The sequence below is a fragment of the Rhinatrema bivittatum genome, chromosome 1 (genome assembly GCF_901001135.1).
Source record: "Rhinatrema bivittatum chromosome 1, aRhiBiv1.1, whole genome shotgun sequence".
Lineage (NCBI taxonomy): Eukaryota > Metazoa > Chordata > Amphibia > Gymnophiona > Rhinatrematidae > Rhinatrema > Rhinatrema bivittatum.
Genome location: NC_042615.1, coordinates 768343290 through 768368783, shown reverse-complemented (window position 1 = coordinate 768368783; position 25494 = coordinate 768343290). Strand labels below are relative to the sequence as shown.

The 25494-nt window shown below is 43.2% G+C and overlaps 1 protein-coding gene across 2 annotated transcripts in view; it reads right to left on the bottom strand.

Moving 5' to 3' along the window:
* TXNL1 (thioredoxin like 1) overlaps positions 1–25494 on the bottom strand; it is a 75299-nt gene that overhangs the window by 31527 nt on the left and 18278 nt on the right. For both annotated transcript variants that reach the window (XM_029579747.1, XM_029579755.1), the window contains one exon: positions 14006–14176. In XM_029579747.1, the coding sequence (XP_029435607.1) occupies positions 14006–14176 (171 nt within the window). The remainder of the gene's footprint in view (positions 1–14005; positions 14177–25494) is intronic.

Genomic DNA, 25494 nt, shown 5'->3' with positions numbered 1-25494 from the left:
CCTCATATGCTTTAGAATGAAGACCACGGACAATTTTCGTAGCCATCCTCTGGACCGACTCCATACAGTTTATATCCTTTTGAAGATGTTGTCTCCATAGCTATACGCACAGTATTACAAACGAGGAATTTATATACGGCAATATCATCTCGTTTTTTCTCCTATTCTCTCCCTAGGCATCCAAGCATATTTTTCACTTTTGCCATTACCTTATCCACCTGTTTGGTCATCTTATCAACCATGATGACCACCCCTAGATCCTGCTCTTCTTTCGTGTTCAGAAGAATTTCATTCTTTATACTATACGTCTCCCTTAGAGAGACTATTTTTAGCATTAAATTTTAGCTCCCAGAATCTAGAACAATCCTCAGGCTTTGCTAGATCCCTCATGTTTTCCACATCTTCCTGGCTGTCTAGCTAGTTGCAGATTTTGCTATTATCCATGAAAAGACAAATCTTTCCTGACAATTCTGCAATACTGTTTATGAAAATGTTGAAAAAAAAAAAATCAGTTCAAAAACCGATTACTGTGGTACACCATTAGAAACACCCTTCTCCTCAGAATGATCTCCATTTACTACCACTCTTTGGCACATCCCACTCAACTAGTTTATAACCCAGTCATTCTCTCTCTAGTCACCCAAACAAAGAAACTGATCAAATTCGTCTGACAAGACCTTCCTCTGTTATAACTTTGCTGCTTTGGATCTTGAAATCCACTGGATTCCAGAAATTACACTATCCTCTATTTTAGCAGCAATTCCATTAATTTGCTCATCAGAGAGATCAGATGAAACCCAGGACTTACAGATAAGACCACACCATCGGGCGAATAGTCCTTCTCAGGGACTGAACCTGAGAAATTAACTTCCGAATGTGACTCTCTGGCAGAAACACTCTGCCCTGCTCCATATAGAATCGCACACCGAAATTTGAGCCGACTGTAAGCTGCTCCTGGCCAAGTTCAACACCCAGACTAGTTCCTGAAAAGTCAAGCGACTCTTCCACATTTTTGGCCCAAATCAACCAGTCGACCAGATACTGATAGACTAGAACGCCCTCCTTGCACAGAGTATCCGCTACCACCACCATGACCTTGGAGAAGGTCCTGGTTGCAGTAGCTAGCCCAAAGGGCTGAGCCTGAAATCGATAATGACAACCCAGAATGGCAAAGCATAGGAAACGCTGATGTTCCTGGCGAAAGGGAATATGTAGCTATGCCTCTGTCAGGTTGAGATATACGATACATTCCCGTTTGCATCGCCTTATTACGGAACAGAGTTTCCATTTGTAAATGAGTCACACGCAAATGTTGATTGACCCCCTTGAGATCCATGATGGGCAAAAAAGACCTCTCCTCTTTCTTGGGAGCAAAAAAATAAATGGAAAAACGCCCTGTATTTTCCTGCGATCTGGGAACAGGAATTACGGCGTTCAAATCCAACAGCCTCCTTAACGTAGTTTCCACTGCCACTCTTCTGTAGACAGTTGCATAAAGAGACCATAAAGGCATCCGGAAGAATTTGGCAAAATTCTAGAGCATAGTCGTCCCTCACCATATCCAGGATCGATTGGTCCATTGTAAATACCTACAGTACCTGAATGTAAACTGATGTGATATCTCAGTTCGAATTTCAGCATATAAAAAATAAATAAATAAAAAATAATCTGGACCCACCTCTGATAAAAAAGAGATAGACGCCCACCTATCTCCTGCACCAGCAGGTGAGCCCTCACACCTTCACTGTGAAGATCGAGGTGCTCCGGTCCCAGAGCCCAAATCCTTAAAGGCTTTTTAGGCCGAAAGAACAGATCTTGCAAAGGGACAAGACCTTTGAATAGCTGCTCCTCTGTAAGGACGAAACAGATAGTAACATGGTAAACACATTTCTGGGAACATTGTTTCCTCCACAACCTTCGGTGAAACAAGTAGATTTTAACAAGCTGAACACAAATATGCATTTATTATGTCTGTATCACATACCGTTTTTGCCAGAAAAGTGCGATATACATTAAGCATTGTTACGCATCTGTAGCAGCATAAGCTATAATGGCAATGTTGGCACCAGAAACAGTCAGTTATATGATCTTTCTGTTCCCTCCATATCATTGGGTTGGCAAACGGCATAGATGGTGGCACACCTTTCAGCCAAGCTCGCAGACTATGGCGCAAGATGCGCAACATATGAGGAGCCTACACTGTCCTAATCACCAATTTTGCACCCGAACTATAACTCGTATGCCTTCTTAATGAGTGCACTCATACTCCTTTTTTGTGCTTTCAGAGTAAACTCACCACAGATGTAAATGTAAAATGTGTCACGGCTATTATTACATTGGCGCAACATTTCATTAAGTATATGAAATTAAATCCACAAGCTTTAAACTCAGTTTTAGCAATATGATTCACTCATTCACACAGACGTTGCATAGGAGACTACTCATTGCTGCTGCTTATATAAAGCTGCATCATCATGGAAACAAGTTGGAATCTTGCAGCCAAGCTGGGGCTTGCCTGAGCAAGTTCTGGCATGATCAGGCAGAGTTTCTTTGTGTATTTTTTTTTAAAAGTTAGTCTCTGTTACATGTTATGTTGCTTTTGGCCGTTAAAAATCATAAAAACTACTGTCCAGCAAGAAAATATATATACGCGAGATTATGTTTTAAAATTTCGCAATTATTGTAACAAAATTGGCCGTTTCTCAAAAGCCTTACGTAATGTACAAATTTCGAAGTAATATCTGTGATCAGCATCAAAAAATCTATTTGTAACACCAAAAAGCCTGAAGGAAACAAAAATAATACCAATAATAATACCAATAGGACACGATACCTCCTTCATATTCTCTGGTAAACGAGGAACTTTGAATTCCCCCCCAGCTGTTCACCATTTTCTCCAATTCACTGACAAATTAGAGATCCCCTAAAGGGTTACCTTGTAAAACTGGACTTGGATATAGTGTCTGCCAACCAATTTTGCAGCCACAACTGGTATCTAGCTGCTATCACGGAAGCCACACCTCTAGAAGCTGTCTGCACCAAGTCACAGCCCGCATCAGCCAAGAATGCAGCCCCATCACCAATCCGCCATCAGACCCAGTTCCTTATAACTCCTAACAGAGACAAAAACCAGCCCAAGTCACCAGGCAGCAAGAAGCAATCTGCAAATTCATTGCCATGGCCTCAAAGCCTGCTTAAGGATAGCCTTAATCCTCCTACCCTGAGCATCTTTTAGAGCTGCCCTCCTTCCACTGGAATGGTAGTTTGCTTGGTAACAGTGCATACCAAGGTATCAACCTTCAGGAAAAGCAACTGTCCTTTTGCCTTTGGATCTAAGGAAAACAAACCCGGTAAAGTACATCCTCATTTAAAATTTGCCTTCGGGGCACTCCATTCAAGGTCAATCAACTCTTGAATTGGATCCAAAAGAGGAAAGAAACATGATGCCTTGTATAAGCTGACCAATATGGAATCCTTCTTTTCCAAACTCATAGCACCATCTCCATCCAGACTTAAAGTCTTCAGGGTCTGAGTCAACAGACTCAGCAACTCATCTCTGAGAAAAAAAAATGGAGCAGAGTCCGATGTGGTTCCCAATCAAGTGGAATTTCTCCCTTCTCCGAAGGGGAGAAACTAAAGTTACCATCGGGGTCACCCAACGTATCAGGACCCACATCCCCTTGAACATCACCAGGAACAGCCTCCCTGTGGTTCTTGCCCACAGTGGCTGACATGTGGAAGCCCCGAGCATGTGAACCCTTCTTAGTAGGTTGCTTTGCTCTCGCTGGGCACCCCCGCAGAAGTCTGTAGACCCTGGAAAAATTCCACCCAGGAAAGAGAGAACGGATCCAAACTAGGGCCCATAGGGCTAAACCTGACACTCTCCAATCTTTGTGTCGGCGATGTCTCTGTCATCAGGAACAAGGACAGAGGGGGACACATCTGCCATGCTGCCTTCCGCCCCACTCCCCTCCCAAGAGGATGGCCCAACATCGACAAAATCCATAGTGGCCAAATCGCCTTGAGCATCCAAGCAGCACTGACAAGCATAAAGAAAGTGAAGGCTGGATTGCCCTTATATGGCAAGCCTCAGAGATAGCTAGGCACTTAAGAACGTTTTGTTCCAGTGTCGTCATCTTCCTGCACTGAACTCTAGGCAGCCTCTTGCACCCAGTGTGTCTAGGAGCACACTCGCAAATACATGGCCAAAAGTAGGCCACGGTCATAAGCCCACGGTCATAAGCGCACAAGTCCCCTGCACGTACTTACGCGTCCAAAACTAGGCTGCGGTCGTTCACACATAAAATACCCCTCACGCAAAAAATATACCCAAATATAGGCTACAGCTTTATATGCACAAGTACAAGTGCGCACACTTACTTCAGTACACCGCCACATGGCAAGAATGCGTTTGATACGTCTGCATTGGGGGGGGGGGGGGGGAATCACTATCACAACCTACCACATGACTACCAGAACAGAGGAGTGGGGCCTAGCCAAAGACTGCTCAACCCACCGAGCCCAAGTCGCCTCCACTCTACACTACCTCCCCAGAGAAGTGAGAGGGAATGGGGTTAAGAGATGTCAAGGGAAGACCTGGTAAGGTTTTTGTTTTTTTTTGTTTACCTGAGCTCAGCCCTCTCTGGCTGAGAGCACGATCAGATCTCCATTAGAGGGGGAAAGGGCACAAGCCTTCACTGGCAAGCACTCCCTCATCTTCAAACTGCTTTTTTCTTTTTTTCTAAGTCTACGTCAGTCAGGCTCCCAGACTTAAAATGCTAAACTGAAGGAGGGACCAAACCAGATGCTCCAAAATCTTCTCTTCCCCTATAAATACTTACTTTTTTTTTCCCACAAGCAATCCCCAGTAGGGAGATGCATGTCTACCATCTGCTGGAGATGGAGAATACTGGCAGGCTGAAGTCGGGGCAGAGCTGCTCATAATGTCAGCGAGTCAGTTTATTCCACTTCCATCTGCAAGTAGAAGTGCCTAACCCACTTGTTTGGACTGGCCTGCAAAGTGCAGAGGAATGGATAATGTGGCATATAAGTATTTTAATAAATAAAATAAAAGGATCTTTTTCCCTGAATTGCTATTTTTCTTCCATTTGCATCTTTACATTTCTGACTACTTTTCTCAGCTTCTCTTAGCTTTTAAGATAATGACCATGTTATCCTCCATCTTTTGTACTTTATGAACATTAAAAGACTTTTTTTTGGGGGGGGGGGGGGGGGTGGAGACTGGTGTTGGGCTCAGTATGCAAATTATATGTTCATCTATCCAAATTGGAAAAACTGTGAGCCCATTTGAGCTATTTTACTAGGTTACAACTTTTTTATCATCATCACCACCACCACCACTACCACGGAACATGAAGCACAACTTTGCTTGCTTGCAAATTCTACTACAAAAAAAAAAAATAAAAAAAATCTAGAGATGGAACATGCTGGAAGGGGTGAAAAAAAATGAAAGGGGACACAAAAAAGATAAAGGGTTTGGAAAATGAGCTTCGATGCATAAAAATGTACAATCATGTAATTGAGACACACAACTCCATGAGCTACACATAAATTAGAAGGACGAGCACTAGAATAAGAAATATCTAGGAGTAATCATCTCAGATGACCTCAATGTAGTCAATCAACATAATAAAGCAACTGGGAAAGCTAACAGTATTCTCAGTTGCATAAGTAGAGGCATTAGCAGGAAAAAGTACGTAATAGGTTACTAATAACACTCCACCTTGATACTGTGTGAATTTCTGCAGGGACTGCCATAGTAAAGATATTGAGAGGATGGAAGTAAAAAAAAAAAAAAGCTACTAAAATTATTTCAGACCAGGGTCTGAGTCAACAGAAAACCTAAGAAAAATGGCTTTAGACACTTGAAAAATGTTTTTGCTGGAAGAAATAAAGGAGAATAAAGAATTATTCAAATATATAACAGGTTTCAATTTTCCATAGAAAAGGAAATTCAAGTACAAGGGACCATGATATGAAGTTGAAGGGTGAAAGGTTCAGGGGAAAAATGAGAAAATACTTTTACTGAGAGGCTGACAGATGCCCGAAACAGCCCACTGGCATGACAGAATTCAAACATACTTGGAACAGGCAAAGACTGCAGGGGCAAGGACAGATGGAAGAAATGAGGAAAGGCATTTGAGTATTTGCTCAGTTGTATAGAAAGAGAGAATACAAACCAATGAGTAGAGTGTGGTGGTATGGCTGCATCAGGCTTCTGAGAATGCTGGGGTAACCTGCACTGAGTAGCCATGGTTACAACCCTAGAATCAATAAGCACAGAATGGCTGGATGTTTCAGACAACAGCCTAACTAGTTTGGGTGGCTGGATCATTTCAAAGTTTGGTGACAAGACATGGGAGGGGACCTGGGACTTAGATTTTTAGAAATGAACTAATATATTAAAAAAAAAAAAAATCTATCAACCTCATCAACAGGTAGATGCTTGCTTGATGTTCCAGACCCTAGACAAATTAAATTGCAAGAAATGAGTGAAAGGCAGTTCGCTGTTTCCTGAGCAGCTGAGGAAAGAACTTTGTATAAAAACATTTAGGAAGTATGTGAAGTCCTTCCTGTTTTCAGAAGTGTTTAGACAATTTTAAAAAATTATAAATTCTGGCTTATTACCTGAGGACTTTTTCTTTGGCTGTGTTGAAGCAGTGCCCTGTATACTTTGTTTTAGTGTTTTACATATTTTACCGTATCAGTTTGTTGTGCATTTTCTGAATGTATTTCTGTGAGCAGCTTGGAACATGGGATAATGTGGCATATAAATGATTTTAAATAAATACATAAAATAAAAAATAGGAAAGCAGAATTGCTTACCTATAACAGGTGTTCTCCGAGGACAGCAGGATGTTGGTTCTCAACAAGGGAGACATCATCAGATGGAGCCCCGATGCGGAAAACATATGTCAACATTTCTAGAACTTTGACTAGGCACAGTCAGCATGCCCTATACCACGCATCCATGCGGGGTCCCACTCCAGTCTTGTAACATAGAATTAAGATAAAAATATGAGAAACCCAACTCCACAGGCTGATGGGTGGTTTCGTGAGGAGTAACAACCTGCTGTCCAGGGAGAACACCTGTTACAGTTAAGAAACTCTCCTTTCTTCAAGGACAAGCAAGATGGTAGAACACACATATGGGTGAATCCTAGCTACAGGATGCTTCCCAACACAAAAGGGGACCAACACACATCCAACCAGGTGCCAATGGGCACAACAACACTGGTGCTGTTGGAAACCGAGGGAGAGACAGCCTGAGCCCAAACAGGCCCTAGGTGGGAGAGTTGAGTTCTACACCTCAAACAGGTTCCAAAGGACAGACTGGCAGAACCGACTGTTGCATCAGCCATCCCTATCCAGACAATAATGAGATTTGAATGTGTGGAGAGAACTCTACATCACAGCCTTGCAGATTTCCTCCATGGTAACTGCTCACAAGTGGACCATTCTAACAGAATGAACCTTGGCATGATCCTCGAGATACACAGCCAGTCCCCTTTTTGTAAAGAGTAGATCAAGGTGTCCAGGGAAATCATTTTAAACTTTTTTTTTTTTGTTAGAAACTTGTTCAAGGCTCTTAGGCAGGGGTGGGCAATTCCGGTCCTCGAGGGCTGCAAACCAGTCGGGTTTTCAGGATATCCTTAATGAATATGCATGAGAGAGACCTGCATACACACGGCCTCAGTTGTATGCAAATCTATTTCATGCATATTCATTAGGGGTATCCTGAAAACCCGACTGGTTTGCAGCCCTCGAGGACCGGACTTGCCCACCCCTGCTCTTAGGTCTAGGATGGGACAGAGTCCTTCTGTTCTCTTTGGAATCCCGGTTGTACCTGGCGTAGAATCGCTGCCCCCTTTGCCCTGGTGGTATGGGCTCGACTGCTCTGGCCATTAGTAGTACCTCCTGACACACTGTCAGCCCCCAATATGGGTATGGAGGGCAATTTTGCAAAAGACCCAATAGATTCAATTGGTACCCTTGGCGGACAATGGACAGAGCCCACTGGACCGAAGTTATAATGGGCCACTGGTTCACAAAGAACTGCAGCCTGCGCCTGACCAGAGGGTCCATCTCACAGGTACGAGCAACTGACTTCGTTCCCTACAGCCCAGTCAAAACCCCGTCCCCGGAGTTGACTGAGGAGCCAGCTGGGACTTGGGGGGTCTCTGCTGCCTGGGACAGCCACAGGAGTCCTGATGGTGTTGACAGGAGTGAGAAGGCGGAATATAGTACTTCCTTTGGCAAAAGAAAGACTTCCGTGGCCCCAGTCTCACCGGCCTCCTGGATGAGGATGGGTCCGGAGTACTGGCAGAGAGTTGTTGGAGGGTTTCAAGGTGGTCCCGAAGAGATTTTCTCCAGTATACAGCACAGAGAAATCAGAGAATCATGCTTGTACCTCTGGTCGGAGATTCAAGGCCCGCAGCCATGCCATTCTGCAGGCGCCGATTCCCATTGCAGAGACTCTCCATGCTATCTTGAAAATATTGTAGGTTGAATGAACCTCGTGTTTTCCACACTGCGGGCCCTTATGCACCAGTGACATGAGGGTGTTGCTCAGTCACCTCCTGCACCTGCTTCCAGATGTCCCATGAGTAGTGGCTCATGTATAGCTGGTAGGTGGCAATGCAGGCGATAATCATGGTGCCTTGAAATAACTTCCTTCCAAGAGCATCCATTGCTCTATGGTCCTTCCCCGGGGGTGCCAAGGAATGAGTCCAAGAGCGCTTGGCTCTCTTGAGGGTGGCTTCGACCACTGCTGACTGATAGGGCAGCTCTTATTAAATCTGGCAGCCTTCTGGGCGAGGTAAAACCAGTCTGCCTTTTTGACGGGAGGCACTGTGAGGGGGTGTTCCTTAAGGAGTTGCTGCTGGAGCCTCCTTAGGAGGCTCCATGAACTGGAGGGATCTTAAGTATTTTGTGCCTGGTATCCACCTCCATTAATAACTGAAAAGGGATGGCTTCCGCTATCACCCTCACAAACACTGCGAAGGTCAAGACCTCAGGCGGAGACTTCTTTTGCTCCTCTGGAGAAGAGTCTGAAGGGAGGTCCTCTGAGGACTCCGAAACAGCATCCCCCCAGGGGTCATACGGTTCCTCATCCTCTTTGTAAGCATCAGGAGATGGGTCCCTAGGTGCTCGGCATATGTCCAGAGGTGCAAGTACCGTAAGAACTGGATGGGGAAGGCAGGTCTCGGCGTCTCCGCTGTTCTCTCCGGAGCTTCCTCGGAGGAGGAACCAGCACCAATACCATTTTGATAGGGGAAGGCCTTGCTGCCACACTGGGCACCAATACTGTCCCAGGAACCAACACCAGCTGGGTCGGTAATGCATCAATGAGCATGCTGAACTTCTCTAGAAGTGGTATGAGCATAAGCGACACAGAGTCCGGTGCCTTCGGTGCCACAGGACCAAAGCCCTGCAGTGCCCAGTCCACCATTAGCTGGACTCGATGCTCCAGCTCCTCCTCGAACGTTGCAAATGCCAAGACTGACTGGGAGGAAGGAGCAGCCAGATCTTCTCTGGACCCTCAAGGTGGATCAGTAACTGGCATCAGGACCGGTAGAGACCGATGCGCATCCCTGGCACTGATGAAGAATTGGTACTCCTTGCCGCAGGGTCGCTTCAGGGGCATCGAGGCAAAAAGCGGTGCACCCCCGTGCCTGGCACCATGCTTCGACAGGGACCAGTGCCAATGCTTCCTTGGCTTCCTTCGATGCCTGGCCCGGTCCTTTCCTGGTGCTGAGGCCAATGATGTCCTTGGCCTGGAGGAGATCAACAATGGTTGGTCTCCGGTGCCCCTGTCCACCGGCGACATCGATGGAACCAACAGTCCTGCCAATGTTGATGGCTCGGTGTCCATCAGTGCGGCTCCATGGTCCTTTAATGCTGATACCGCAGATGCCAATGGCTCTGACCCGAAGAGCTGCTCCATCCTGTAGAATCAAAGTTGACGTCCCTTCGGAGTCATCTGGGTGCATAAGCGGCAACCCCAGACGATATGCAATGCCCCTAGGCAAAGGACACGTCTTATGCGGATCTGTAATGGACATGATTCTCAGGCACTGCCAAAAACTGGACGTGGCCATGCTGGATAAAACAAAGAGGCACTAATGGAAGATAATGGTGGTGGGGCATCGCTGGCCAGCAGCCACTGATGCACCACCGCCACGGGGGAATAGACCTCGAAAGGAAACTTACCCGATTTGCCGATAACCCTGACTAGGAGACACTACGGGAAGGCACTGAGAAGGACCCGGCAATGGAACAACGAAAAAACACATCCGCGAAAAAACACGAGAAAAACAAAGTTTTCCACAAGGCCAAAAAACAGCCAAAAGTGCAATCACTCACACCACAAGGCTTACAGCTCGGTGAAAAAAGAGAGACTTGAGAGGGACCCCGCATAGATGCGGGGCATAGGGCATGCTGGCCATGCTCAGTGTGCCTATTCAAAGTTCTAGAAATTTTGATATGTTTTCTGTTTTGGCGCTCCATCTGATGTTGCCCATGAGGGAGGACTACCATCCTGTTTGGCCTTGGAGAACAAAGAGAAGGTGGAGGTTAGCAATGTAACAAAATTTAAACAGGTTTGAGAGAAAGATGGTAGTGATATAGTTCAAATGATGGATAAAAGATATGTGGGATGCAGGAGGAGCTGGGGTTGGTTTAAGACAGGAATTTATATGTTCATCTACCCAAAGAGGTAGAGAACCAGAGGAAGACAATTGGGCAGACCAGACAAGCTAATTTTTCCTCATCTGTCATCATCTACTATTAGGTTGATATTCAAAAGGCTGGACAAACCACAAGATTTGAAATTCTTTTACCTGGGCAAGTCATTATCTGGCTAAAATTTAGCCTGATAAAAAGATGCAAGGTGGGGGGCTGTGGTCAGATATTCAGCCAGTCAAATCTGATCAAGGAAAAACACTGTCCTAAATAGAGCAAGATAATTTTATCCAGGTAAAAGTTATTTGATTATATTTAGTGGTGGAATTACCCAACTAAGTCCCACTGAGTATCCCGGATAACTTTATCTGGTTATATTTTAACTTGGATTACAGAATACTGACCTCTATGTTACTATGCCCATGAGCACCTTACTTCTCGTTTACCTCCCATCATGTACTGTTCAAGGATTTCTGTATCCTAAATGCATAACAATTTTTGTATTACCTATTAGTAGTCACACAACTATTCCTCAAACTTTGATAGATCACAGCTCATTTTTTCCATTCCCTTTAAAACCGAGGTTCCCCACTTTTGTGCCACAGGGGAACCTCAGGTATGCTGCAAAACAGAAAAAAATGGGGCTAGTTACCATCACTGTCTGCTGTGAAGTCAATCTCTCTGTCCTCTCCCCTCAAACCAGCAGGAGTCCATGAGTAGCACATTTTATCTGCTGCTGCTTGCTTCCCTCTGAAGCCAGAATGGTACCTGTGGGTACATCTCATGAGACTACAGGGCCCCCACATAGTTCAGACTTCAAAGGGAAGCTACCAGACAAGGAGGTAGCAACAAGTAACAAATGCTGTTCATCTAATTCCTCGTTGGCTAGACACAATCCCAAGGGGAGTAGGGGGATGAGGAAGGAGAGGAGAAGTGAAGAAAGACTATGCCAGAGGGTGGAAGGGAAGGTGGTAATGCCAGGGGAATGGGGTGAGGAAAGGGAAGGCAATGAAGTCAGGGAGGGGCGAGTGGGGAAACATGATGGTGTGTCGTGACAAATATAGTCAACTACTACTCTTAAGATATACAACCTGCTGCAGATGCTTGTGTAATCTGCAAAAAGAAATCCTCAGTAATAGTCCCTCAGCAATATTAAGGTTAGGGTAAATGGCCTTTAGTTGCCAGTCTCCTCCCAATGCCCATTTTTTTTTTTTTTTTTTAGGTTAACCCCAATGCCTTCAGTTAAGGATAGTAACTGCTGCTCCGTGCAAAAATGTTACCCTGTTTCTTCATTTCCATCCTGTAGCCACTAAGGTTCCTCTGCATTTAGCCCATACCCCTTTGAATTTCATTACTGTTTATGTCTTCACCACTTCTTCTCGGAGGGTATTCCATTCATCCCCACCCTGCGAAGATATATTTCCTGGCATTGTTTCTGATATAAAACTCTCCTTGGAGTTTTATATCATGACCCCTATTTCTACAGTTTCCATTCCATTGGAAAAGGTTTGAATTTTGTGCATGATTTATACTTTAAAAGGTATTCATACATCTGTACCGTATCTCCCTTCTCCTTCAGGGTACACATACTCAGGTCCTCCATTCTCATTTCATAAGTCTTTCAGTGCAGATCACACACCATTTTGGTTGCCTCTCTCTGGACCACTTCCATCCTATCTCTATCCTTTTTGAGGTACTTTCTCCAGAACTGAATAAAGTATTTCAGGTGAGGCCTCACAAATAACCTGTATAGGGATGTTATCACCTTTTTTTTTCCTGCTGGTTATGCTTTTCTGTGCAGCCCAGCATCCCTCTGGCCTTAGCCATAGCCTTATTACGTTACTTTGCTATATTAAGACAGTGTCAGATGATCTGAAGGTAACCTCTATGGAGCAGCAGTTACTCCCTTAAACAATTTGCTGGGTTGACTGGCTGGAACATTTGGATCTTTATCTGCTGTCATATACTATGTTACTATACCTGTCTGTCTCTGGTCCTTTAGAACCGCTCCTGTCTTCATCAACAGATTTAACAAATTATTGACAAAAATCCAGCCCAGATATCAGAGAATGACGTCCAGAAAAAATGAATTATTCTTCCTCTCCTTAAAAATGTTATTGTCCCAAGAATGCCCAACTTTTAAAAGGGCATAACTTGGGAAAGTTTATATGTATTGAATTTATTCCATACATTGTATTCTTGGTTTTCCCCCATTTTATGGAATATGTGATACAAATAATGTGAATATGGGTTGTAATTATTTGAGAGAAGGCTGCTGATTTGTACCACATTTTTCCTGTATTTTCATGGTTAACTACTGAAGAAAATAATAAAGTTTAAATGAGAACAAATTATTACACTGGTGGTGACAGCACCTCTCTAAGCTCCCTGAACATCCTTACACATATTCCATCTGGCCACATTGTATTTTTATACTCAATTTTGCTAGTTCCAGACAGACTCTCTCTTTAGTCCAACTCTAAACCTTTTCCAGAAAGTCCTGCATAGAAGTGTATATTCCATATTTCTGCATTTTTCCTGTGGCCCTGCACATGCTTTTCTCTCTCACTTCTCAATCTTGTAATCCCAACCTTACAATTTTTCCTTATACTAACATATATAAATGTCATTATCTTCCTTTACTGCTTTAGCGTTTCTCTTCTCCGTTTGAACTTGACTACCTTCCCTAGTTTCCTCAGCCTTTCCAGACATTTTTCTGAGTTCTCCTCTCTGTAAATCCTTATCTTCTAAAAGCATTTTTTTGCCTAACTTTGTCAGTCACACTGGGGTTTTTTTTCTCTTCATTTTACTTCCCAAATGTTAAAAAGCCCTGTTGCCTTTACAATAGCTACTTTAATGCCATTCACTGTTGCTCTACTCCACCAAGTCCATTCTACCCTGCCAGCACCTCCCCCTACAGTGGGTCAGCACTCTGGAAGCCCACGACCCTCAAAGTTCTGTGACCCACTTCTTATTAAATCACCATATCACTATCAGCAGACAACAGATATGTGAGGGACCATTTTTATAGGTCAACTTTTTGAACTTGAAATTAAACCCCATTTGATACTGAACGTGCTTCTTCAAAATGTGGTACCCTTGAGGGCGCTTACATTGAAAAATAAACAGAGCAAGCAGCAGTGGAACTTTGCCTTGCTCATTCCCTCCAAGTCAGAGCCATAGAATTAAATACCTCAGGAGGACTGTAGTCAACATTTTAAGAAGATTACCCTCTGATTTCTGCATGTCTGAACTCCACCCTACATTTTTTCTTCTCTAGGAATGCTCAAATGCTACGTACATATCCTTTTGGAATATCCACGTCCTCGTTGCCTGGGTCATTTTCTAGGTGCTGTTTAATTTTTTCTTCTAACGCAGAGGCATCTGCTCCCTGATACTGGTCAATCTTCACTTTGTTTCGGAAGAAGAGAAATGTAGGTGTTGCGGTGATATTACAGGTGGCTGCAGTTCCCTGGAATTCACAGAAACAAAAGGGTTTTATTGTATAAGCTTGAAGTATCAATTTGCCTTAGACCACATCAAATTGCAGTTCTCTGTGTTTAGGAAGTGAAGGGACTGCTCTCCCTACAGGTACTTTCCTGCCATAAATACATCCCATCCTTTATTTACGTATAAACTGCAAAAATGACATGCGTCTTTTAAGTACAGAGATAATAAATGGATCCATATGCTACTTCTCAATAAAAGAAAAATCACTTCTAGTCTGTTGTGTTTATGGAAAATTCAAGGCATTGATGTTTGAACAGTGACATCCAATGTTCCAAATTCTGCCACCTTCCTTTTGGATCCTTCTAAAAACAAATGAACTGAAATGATTTTTGTATATGAAATTTAAACTTCTGAAAAAGATGAAATCGGCATGGTCTTCTAGGACCAATAAGATATAATAGTGATGTTTAAAAAGCATTTCTTTCATTTTTGCCATTCCAGACAGAACTAAGATACTGGTAACATTGCTTTCAATTTAATCAACTAGTTCAAAGCTAGCTCAAGTTGGTTGTGGCTAAAAGCTGGTTAGTGGACCACATAAAACGGACTGGTGGCTTCAGTGCCCTTCCTGGTGTACAGGTGCCCACATAACTGAACACCCTCTTTGCCAAAATTTATGATTTCTGTGCACTCAGCAGTGCTACACCAAGGGCTAAAAGTGCAAAAAACCTAAAATACTCTCCCATCCATTTATCTCCTCTTCCTAAAAGTGTACAGTACTAGACTATAGAACTATGTATCAACATTCATCTCAAGCCACTGGATTTCTGAACCAGTCTCATGTGTCTATGGGGATACTGTGGACCACACAAACTTGCACGATTCTCTCTTCTGTGCCTGCTGTCCAGATGTCAGCATTGTAAGAACAGAGTAATGAAGCGGGAGAGACAAGGAAAGGAAGAGAAAACATAAAAAAAAAAAACACAGGCCAAAAGAAATGGAGATTCAAAATACAAAAAAAAAAAAAACAACAAAAACTAAGGAAAGGAGAAAAGAGCAGCAAGAAACTAAACATTGATAAAATCCAAATAAGCTATAATGAAATATTTCATATGGATCTGCAGTAAAGCGTTAAATTTTATAGTGTCTTTTTTTTTTTTTAATTAGACTTTGTTACCTCTTTTGCTCTTACTAAGACACTCTCCCACTTCACAAATGCTCTAAAATGAACCATGAATCTGGCAGCATTTCATTTGAAAAGGACAGAAACTATGGTAATATGTGGGATTAATAAAAAATGTATTACAGCTTTCATGTACCCACACTCTATATTTTTCCTCAGTAAAACAGCAATCTGAAGCCAATGTACCATACACAAAGGCAGAAATGTTTACCTGTTAAATTTTCTTTCCAGGAATCCTGCTACATCAATCCAAATCCATGCAAACAGATGTTTATTCCATATCAAGTGGACCAGGAGTCCCATGCACAACCTCCTCCAATTCGAACAAAAGTTTGCACAGATGTTCTCTAGGGTCTCAAACAAAACCATACTAAAATTTTTCACCTGGATCTCCATTAGTTAGAGAGCTAGAGGCAGTTAAATTGAGGTCACCTCTGAATACCATGCTCCGCACAACCTAAAACAGCCATTTTATTTTATTTGAAAGTATTTATATACTGTTTCTTAAAAATAAATGTTATCAAAACGGTTTACAGTGCTGCAGCCCAATACCTCTCAGGGGCCTGAAATTACGTGGATTAGTACAACACTGGTGGTAAGTCCCAGTACAAAGTTTGGAAGATAATGTGAGCTTGCCTCCCTTTTTATGGGCCACCAAAGTATGTGAAAAATGTTACAAAAAAAATATATGGCCTACTTTGACTATTCACTGCTCCTGACCTACACTTTGCAGGCCCTGACTGGACCAGTAATCATGGCCCATGGCATATACATGTAAGAGGCTTTACAGACATTTGGAAGCAAAGGCATAATTACATAAAGACACAGAGTTAAATTTTAAAAGCCTTGAGTGCGCAAAAACAGTTGCATGCGTGCGGGAGCTATGCAAATTTTAAATAGCTGGTAAAGACACGTGCCACATTAATGTATGTAGAAAAGGGGCAGGACATGGGCGTTCCAGATCCTCAGTAGGCATAGGAGTTCGGTGAACATTGGTGGGGAGGAGAGAGAGAGACACTATTTATAAGGCTCAGCCTGACACTCAATATACGGACCATTGTAAGGAGACACTGATTTGGGGTGAGTTTTTGGGAGATGGGTTGGGGTTTGGGGGGTTGTGTTACAGAAACACTCAGAGGTATTCATTGTAAAATTGACATCATTAAAGAATTTTAGACCTTATAAGCAATGAAAATTCTAACAAGAGGAATTGATTTGTACAGTGCAATCTCCTTTTTATCACTTATAAGGTCTAAAATTCTTAATGATGTCAATTTTACAATGAATACCTCTGAATGTTTCTGTAACACAACCCCCCAAACCCCAACCCATCTCCCGAAAACACCCGAATCAAAGTGCCCCCTTACAATGGTCCGTATATTGAGTGTCAGGCTGAGCCTTATAAATAGTATCTCAGGCTCTCTCTCCCCCCAAGCGCACGTATGTGTGTAAAGGCTGCAGACATACGCATGTGAAGAGTATTTTAAAACCTACGCATATACTTTATAAAATAGTGCGTATCTTTGCATGTGGCAAGATACATGAGTTTATGGGCACATGCAGAGCCCTTTTAAAATATACCCAACAATGTCACTTTTTATGCAAATTTTTGCCAATTTTCCAGTGCAAATATCTTTGCTGTGTAGATTTTAATTCTTTTCTTTTTTGTCATTTGAAAGAGCATATTTTTTTCTACAGAAGTCGCCCTATTTCAATTTTGGACCTGATCTTGCTTTGGTCAGAATTAAGGCCCCAGCAATATGCATTATTTGCAAGCGTGGGCGAGCTATGTTAAAAAAAGGTATCTTTTAGTCCTGGAGGAATTCTGCACTACTGTGGAGCATGGAATTTGCGCAGAATTGCTCCCCTGCGCAGAATACAGCAAAGGAGACCCCCGGCATGCTGCGAATGGAGCATGCAAAGATGAAGGCCCCCGTGTGCTGCGGGACACGCTCTGCTCGCTGTGATGATGAAGGCCCTGGCGTGCCATTCACAGCAATGAAGGCCCCTGTGTGCTGCGTGACAAGCTCTGCTCGCGGCGACGAAGGCCCCGGTAAGAGTGAATGTGTGTATGTGTGTGTGTGAGAGGAGAGGGGAGGGTGAGAGAGCAGAGGAAGTGGGGGTGAGAGAGCGAGCAGGGGGGTGAGCAGGAGGGTGTAAGACAGCATGGGAAGGGGATGCTTGAGTGTGGGTGCCTATATGAGATTGTGAAGGAGTGTGTATGCGTGTGATAGATTGGAAGTGCGTGTGTAGGAAAAAGGGATCGTGTGTATGTGAGGGTGCTAGCCTGTGTGAAGGGATTGTGTATGTGTGCGACACAGTCTGTGTGAAGGGGTGCATGAGAGAGAGACATAGGTAGCCTGTGTGAGGATGTATGTGTGAAAGAGAAAGGGAGCTTGTGTGGGTGTGTATGTAAGAGAGAGGGCCCTATATGAGGGGATGTGTGTGTGTGCGAGAGAGTGAGGGAGCCTGTATGAGGATGTGCGTATATGACCTAGAGCGAGGGAGTATGTGTGTGAGAGAGGGAGGGACAGAGGGAGCCTGTGTGAGGGGCAGTACTGAGATGGGGATCAAACTCTGGGACTGGCGATAAAGTGGAAGTGGTTGGGGCCTGAGAGGGCAAAGTGGCCAGGGGAGTATGGAGAACGAGTGGAAGGGACCCTCTTACAGTGAATTTCTAGGGAAAGTCTGCTCAAAATATTTAAAATTCTGCATCTCTAAGTAATAACTTTTTTCTGTATTAATTTAAAATGTAATTACTTTAAGACTGTCATGTAAATTGTGTTATTTTGAGCAATATAATGTTTGCAGAATTTTAAGTTTCTGCATGCAGAATTTTAAATTTTTTGCGCAGAATTCCCCCAGGAGTAATCTTTAGCGTCCTGCTGTGTAACACCCAAGTGAGCTAGGGATGTGAAATTCTACAGTTCGGCAATGCTTGTTTTGCTTACCATGCCTGTAGCTTATGACATCTTGCTGCAACATACTTTTATAAATGACCCCTCAAAATGGACATTTTATTGTGCTGTGTTATTTACTGCATGCAAGGCTGAACATGCAAAAGTATCACCTTCGCAAGGAACTATGGTAATGTCATGTTAGCAGTGTGTTGTGAGATTTTGGGAACATGTCCTGGCCTGTGACACCATTGTGCTCTTTGTGGTATCAAATTTTTCTTTGTGCCAAAGGTGGTCATTGAAGCAATCAGACCTGTTCAGGAGGAGAGGTTTAGCAAAGGTCATACAGTTGCTGGCACAACGAAAAATCATCAATTCAATGAATGATGTCACCTCATTCATTGCAAGTGTTCTAGAACATGAACATAAAATATTTTCATGCCTTTCAAGCATCCAGCTTCCAACCTGGTCAGTATTTAGCTTGCATCTATGATAAATCCTGGTGGATTGGCCATATATGCGAAGTTTCAACTGAGGAACGTGATGTTTTTCCTTAATTTCTCCCCCCCCCCCCCCCCAGGTCCTGCCAGGTCATTTTACTGGCCACCCCGCAGAGATATCTGTTAGGTTCCAGAACAGCATGTTAATGTTACCCTTGATATACACCCATAACAACTTCATCAGGCAGGCAGTACACTTATTCACAAGCCACCTTGTCATGCTTTGATGGGACATTCAAAACCATGTTCAAGGCAGGAAAAAAAAAAATCACTAAATGAATTTTGGTGAAATCTGTGGTTTAAGCAATTCTTGTATGCAGTGTCTTGCCTTTTCTTGTTTTGTGCTTAAATAAAAGCTTGGAAACCTCTGGCTGGTATCTTATCTGGCGTGGCCCCTAGGCGATGGGGTGGTCAATTTTGCTGAATTGGCAGAGGCTCAGCCACCACTGACCAATGCAAGGTAAATTATCAGCATACGAAGTTTTGCACTGACTTTGATGACTAATTTATGAATATATGTCTAAACAAATTTTTGTCAAAAGTTAAAAGTGTGGAAAGTGCAGTAAACTGACCTGAATTGTAAAATTCCACATCTCTAGCTCATTTGAATATTTCACAGCTGGATGCCAAAGATGGCCTTTTTAACATAGTGCATTCACACAAACAAATGACGCTCGTCTTTGGGACTAAGTCTGACCAAAGCAAGGCTGAGTCTAAGACAAAACAAGGTGACTTTTGTAGCAAAATAGGTGCTCTTTCAAATGACATTAGAAAGAAAAAAAATTAAAAAAAAAACTACACAGTAGAGATATCTGCACCCAAAAAATGGCAAAGATTTGCATAAAAAGGTGATATTATGTCTATGTAATGGAGAAATTACTTACCTGATAATTTTGTTTTCCTTAGTGTAGACAGATGGACTCAGGACCAGTGGGTTTATGCTCCCCTGCCAGCAGATGGAGATGGAACAAGCTGACGTCACAGTATATATAGTCCTGCAGTGACCCCAGCCTGTCAGTATTCTCTTCATAAGCAACTGTGGACAGACTATCAAAAAATCTTGATTAAAAACAGGCAACCGTAACTGTACTCAACCAACAAGAAACACTGAACTCACGTAAGATTATAGGTACCCCAAGCTAGGGACTACATGAACACTTACCAGTAAGCCTTTGGAATCTGTATCCCCACAGGAGGACTACTGACACTCATGCGGCAGCCAAGGACAGGAAGCAGAGTCCATCTGTCTACACTAAGAAAAACAAAATTATCAAGCAAGTAATTTCTCCATTTCCTAACATGTAGACAAATGGACTCAGGACCAGTGGGATGTACCAAAGCTACTTCCGAATAGGGTGGGAGGCTGCCCATGCTCCAAGCAACACTTCACGTGAAAAGGCTGAATCTTCCTGGGTCTGCACATCCACACGATAAAACCTGTAAAAAGGTTGAGAGGACCACCACATCGCAGCTTGGCAGATATCGACATGAGACAAACTAACCTCTGCCCATGACACTGCTTGAGGACTAGTGAAATGAGCCCTAACCAGAGTAGGCAACAGCTTTTCAGCATTCACATACACAGCCATGACTACCTCCTTAATCCAGCGAGCTATGGTAGCCCGCGAAGCAAGGGTGCCCTGCTTACTCCCACCACAGAGAACAAACAGGCGATCCATCTTTCGAAAAGGTTTAGAAACCTCCAGATACCGCACAAGTCACTTGACATCCAAGGAGCACAAGAGGTGATACACCTCTGCATCCAGGGACGGCAGGGAGATGGACTGATTCAAATGAAAGTCAGATACTACCATGGCCAAGAAGGATGGAACAGTTCGCAGCTATAATGCCCTCTGAGTCACCTGAAGGAGCAGCTCCTGATAAAACAAGGCTTGCAGCTCAGAAATTCGACACGCTGAACATATAGTCACCAGGAACATAGTCTTCAAGTTCAACAACTGCAAGGAAAAGCTACGCAGCAGTCAGAATGTAGGGCCCGCCAAAAATTCCAGCACCAACTTAAGACTCCACAAGGGAATCGGTAACATCAAGGGAGGCCTAAGATGCTTCACTCCCTTCAAAAAACGAATCAAATCAGGGTGAGACGACAATGAACCACCATTCACCGGGCCCCTGAAACAGGTAAGAACCGTAACCTGCACCTTCAAGGAATTAAAAAGTCCAGAATGAGTTGGATCTTAACTGAACGAGGAAGACCACACTCATCACAACAGGCCTCAAGAACGCTCCAAACCCACGCATAAGCCAAGGAAGTGGAGAGCTTGTGAGCGCGGAGTAAGGTGGCAATCACCACAGAGGAATAATCACGCTTCAACAGGCGAGCCCTCTCAAGGGCCAAACCGTAAGACAGAACAGAGTCGGATCCTCGTGAAGAACCGGACCCTGCTGAAACAGAACCATGTGCGGCGGAAGGCAAAGGGGGGGGTCTCCACAAGGAGTCTTCACAAATCCACATACCATGGATGCCTAAGAACATGCCATACTGGGTCAGACCAAGGGTCCATCAAACCCAGCATCTTGCCTCCAACAGTGGCCAATCCAGGCCATAAGAACTTGGCAAGTACCCAAAAACTAAGTCTATCCCATGTTACTGTTGCTAGTAATAGCAGTGGCTATTTTCTAAGTCAACTTAATTAATAGCATGTAATGGACTTCTCCTCCAAGAACGTATCCAATCCTTTTTTAAACCCAGCTACACTAACTGCACCAACCACATCCCCTGGCAACAAATTCCAGAGTTTAATTGTGCGTTGAGTGAAAAAGAACTTTCTCCGATTAGTTTTAAATATGCCACATGCTAACTTCATGGAATGCCCCCTAGTCCTTCTATTATCAGAAAGAGTAAATAACAGATTCACATTTACCTGTTCTAGACCTCTCATGATTTTAAACACCTCTATCATATCCTCCCTCAGTCGTCTCTTCTCCAAGCTGAAAAGTCCTAACCTCTTTAGTCTTTCCTCATAGGGGAGCTGTTCCATCCCCTTTATCATTTTCGTTGCCCTTCTCCGTACCTTCTCCATCGCAACTATATCTTTTATGAGATACAGAGGCATTATGACATTTTCCGTTTTATTCACCATTCCCTTTCTAATAATTCCCAACATTCTGTTTGATTTTTGACTGCCGCAACACACTGAACCGACGATTTCAATGTGTTATCCACTATGATGCCTAGATCTCTTTCTTGGGTGGTAGCTCCTAATATGGAACCTAACATTGTGTAACTATAGCATGGGTTATTTTTCCCTATATGCATCACCTTGCACTTATCCACATAAAATTTCATCTGCCATTTGGATGCCCAATTTTCCAGTCTCACAAGGTCTTCCTGCATTTATCACAATCCGCTTGTGATTTAACTACTCTGAATAATTTTGTATCATCTGCAAATTTGATTACTTCACTTGTTGTATTCCTTTCCAGATCATTTATAAATATATTGAAAAGCACGGGTCCCAATACAGATTCCTGAGGCACTCCATTGCCCACTCCCTCCAATGAGAAAATTGTCTATTTTATCCTACTCTGTTTCCTGTCTTTTAGCCAGTTTGTAATCCACGAATGGACATCGCCACCTATCCCATGACTTTTTACTTTTCCTAGAAACCTCTCATGAGGAACTTTGGATTTTCAGAAGGCATTTGACAAACACACTAAATCTACCGGTTCACCTTTATCTACATGTTTATTAACTCCTTCAAAAATGTGAAGCAGATTTGTGAGGCAAGACTTTGTTCCATTAAACCATGTCTTTCTATATGTTCTGTGATTTTGATGTTTAGAACACTTTCCACTATTTTTCCTGGCCCTGAAGTCAGGCTAACTGGTCTGTAGCTTCCTGGATCGCCCCTGGAGCCCTTTTTAAATATTGAAGTTACATTAGCCACCCTCTTAGTCTTCAGTTACAATGGATGATTTTAATGATAGGTTACAAATTTTTAGTAATAGATCTGAAATTTCATTTTTTAGTTCCTTCAGAACCCTGGGGTGTATACCATCCGGTTCAGGTAATTTACTACTCTTCAGTTTGGCAAATCAGGCCTACCACATCTTCTAGGTTCACCGTGATTTGGTTCAGTCCATCTGAATCATTACCCATGAAAACCTTCTCTGGAACAGGTATCTCCCCAACATCCTCTTCAGTAAATACTGAAGCAAAGAAATTGTTTAATCTTTCCATGATGGTCTTATATTCTCTAAGTGCCCCTTTAAATCCTCGATCATCTAACGGTCCAACTGACTCCCTCACAGGCTTACTGCTTCGGATATAATTTTAAAACGTTTTTACTGTGAGTTTTTGCCTCTATGGCCAACTTCTTTTCAAATTCTCTCTTAGCCTGCCTTATCAATGTCTTACATTTAAATTGCCAACACTTATGCTTTATCCTATTTTTTTTCTGTTGGATCCTTCTTCCAATTTTTGAATTTAGATCTTTTGGCTAAAATAGCCTCTTTCACCTCACCTTTTAACCATGCCGGTAATTGTTTTGCCTTCCTTCCACCTTTCTTAAAGTGTGGAATACATCTGGACTGTGCTTCTAGGATGGTATTTTTTTTTTTAACAATGTCCATGCCTCTTGTACACTTTTTACCATTGCAGTTGCTCCTTTCAGTTTTTTCTAACTATTTTTCTCATTTTATCAAAGTTTCCCTTTTGAAATTTCAGCACAAGAGCCGAGGATTTGCTTACTGTCCCCCTTCCAGTCATTAATTCAAAATTTGATCATATTATGATCACTATTGCCAAGCGGCCCCACCACAGTTACCTCTCTCATCAAATCCTGTGCTCCACTGAGAATTAAATCTAAAATTGCTCCCTCTCTCATTGGTTCCTGAACCAATTGCTCCATAAAAAACTGTCATTTATTCCATCCAGGAACTTTCTCTCTCTAGCATGTCCCGATGACACATTTACCCAGTCAATATTGGGGTAATTGAAATCTTCCATTATTACTGCACAACCAATTTGATTAGCTTCCTTAATTTCTCTTAGCATTTCACTGTCTGTCTCATCATCTTGGCCAGGTGGACGGAAGTATACTCCTATCACTATACTCTTCCCCAACACACAAGGGATTTCTACCCATAAAGATTCGATTGTGGAGGAGGAGACGCCTGAAAAGAATAAGCAGTGCAAAGATAAGGCACTTAGGCTTCTGGGGCACAGGCACTATCATAGCCAACAATGCACTGAGCAGCGACCAGAGGCATGCATCTAGCTGTACACACCTTGGCAGTCACCAAGGCGACCAAAATGAAAGCGTACAAAAACTCAAGCGCACAGTGCCAACTTGAGCGCCGACGGAAGCGTTCAACCACTAGCAGGGGCGCTCAAAATTCAAGGCTTTACTGTGCGCCCAACAACTAGGTGCATAGCGAAACGCATACACCGGACCAACAAGCCAGTAGACAGCAGCCTCCAAAAGCACGCGAAAAGCTGTTGTGGCCTACTACACTAGACAGCAAAAAGCCTCGAAGCGGGGCCTAGCCTACAGAGGCTGCTAAACCTGCCAGGCTGCCGACATCCCTCGACCTCCCATGGAGTGGGACGAATGTCGGAACGGCGCTCCAAGCGCAGAGACGGGGCAGGAGAAGGAAGCCCTGTACAGTAATACCTCCTGCTAAGTCTTTGTATATATCTTCTTCCTTTTTTTTTTTTTTTTTTTTTTTTAAACTTACTGGAGCTCAGCCTTTCCTGGCTGAGCACAGAGACTGTCTCCGGCAGCAGGGGGAAAGGCTAATTGCCGTCACTGCCACACTCTGCTTCCTGCACCCGCTGTCTTTCAGTGTTCAAGCAGCTATGTCCATGCCAGAAAAACCAGCTAGCAGACCAAGGCACACCTCTGAGGGACCATGGAAATCACTTCTGCAATTCTTAACTGGGGAAGGTATCTTTAGGTATCACCCCAGTAGACCAGGGATTTCTTTTCCTTAATTTTAGATTTCAAATTTCTCCTTCCAAAAAACTCGAAGCAACTACCTTAGGAAGATGCACGTCCACCATCTGCTGGAGATGAATACTAGCAGGCTGGGGCCACTGCAGGTCTATATATACTCTGATGTCAGCTTGCTTTGTCTCCATCTGCTGGCAGGGGAGCATAAACCCACTGGTACTGAGTCCATCGGTCTACATGCTAGGAAGTTATATCTTTGCTTCTAGTTGGCTGCAAAGCCTCTTAGTGCAAATCCTATATGTAAGTCATGGGCCATGCCTACTGATCCAGTTGTGGCCTGAATTAAAGTACACATCAAGAGCAATGAGTATTCAAAGTAGTCCTTAAATTTCTTTTGTAAAAGTTTTCACGTAGTTTGCTGGTTCATTTAAAAAAAAAAAAAAAAAAAAAAAAAAAAAAAAGGAGGGTGGCAAGCTCATGTTAGGTTCCAAACTTTGCATAGGAACTTAGCACCAGAGGTATTAATAATAATCAGCAAAATTTCAGGCCCCTAACATGGGTTGTCTGGCTGCAGTGCCCAAACAAAGTGCCCGTTTTGTGTTGCGCAGAGCACAGTACTCTAAGAGTGACCTTTATTCAGCTGTCTCCAGCTCTTGAACCAAAAGAAATCCAGCTGAAAACTTTTGCATAGTTTTGTTTGAGGCCCACACAAAATTTTATTCAATTTGAAGGTCAAGCATGGATGATTTTCTAAATTAGTCCACATGACATGGAATGTCCCTTGTATCCCCCCCTACCACCATGCACAGATTCCTTCTGCAACATCATTGTCAGCATGTATA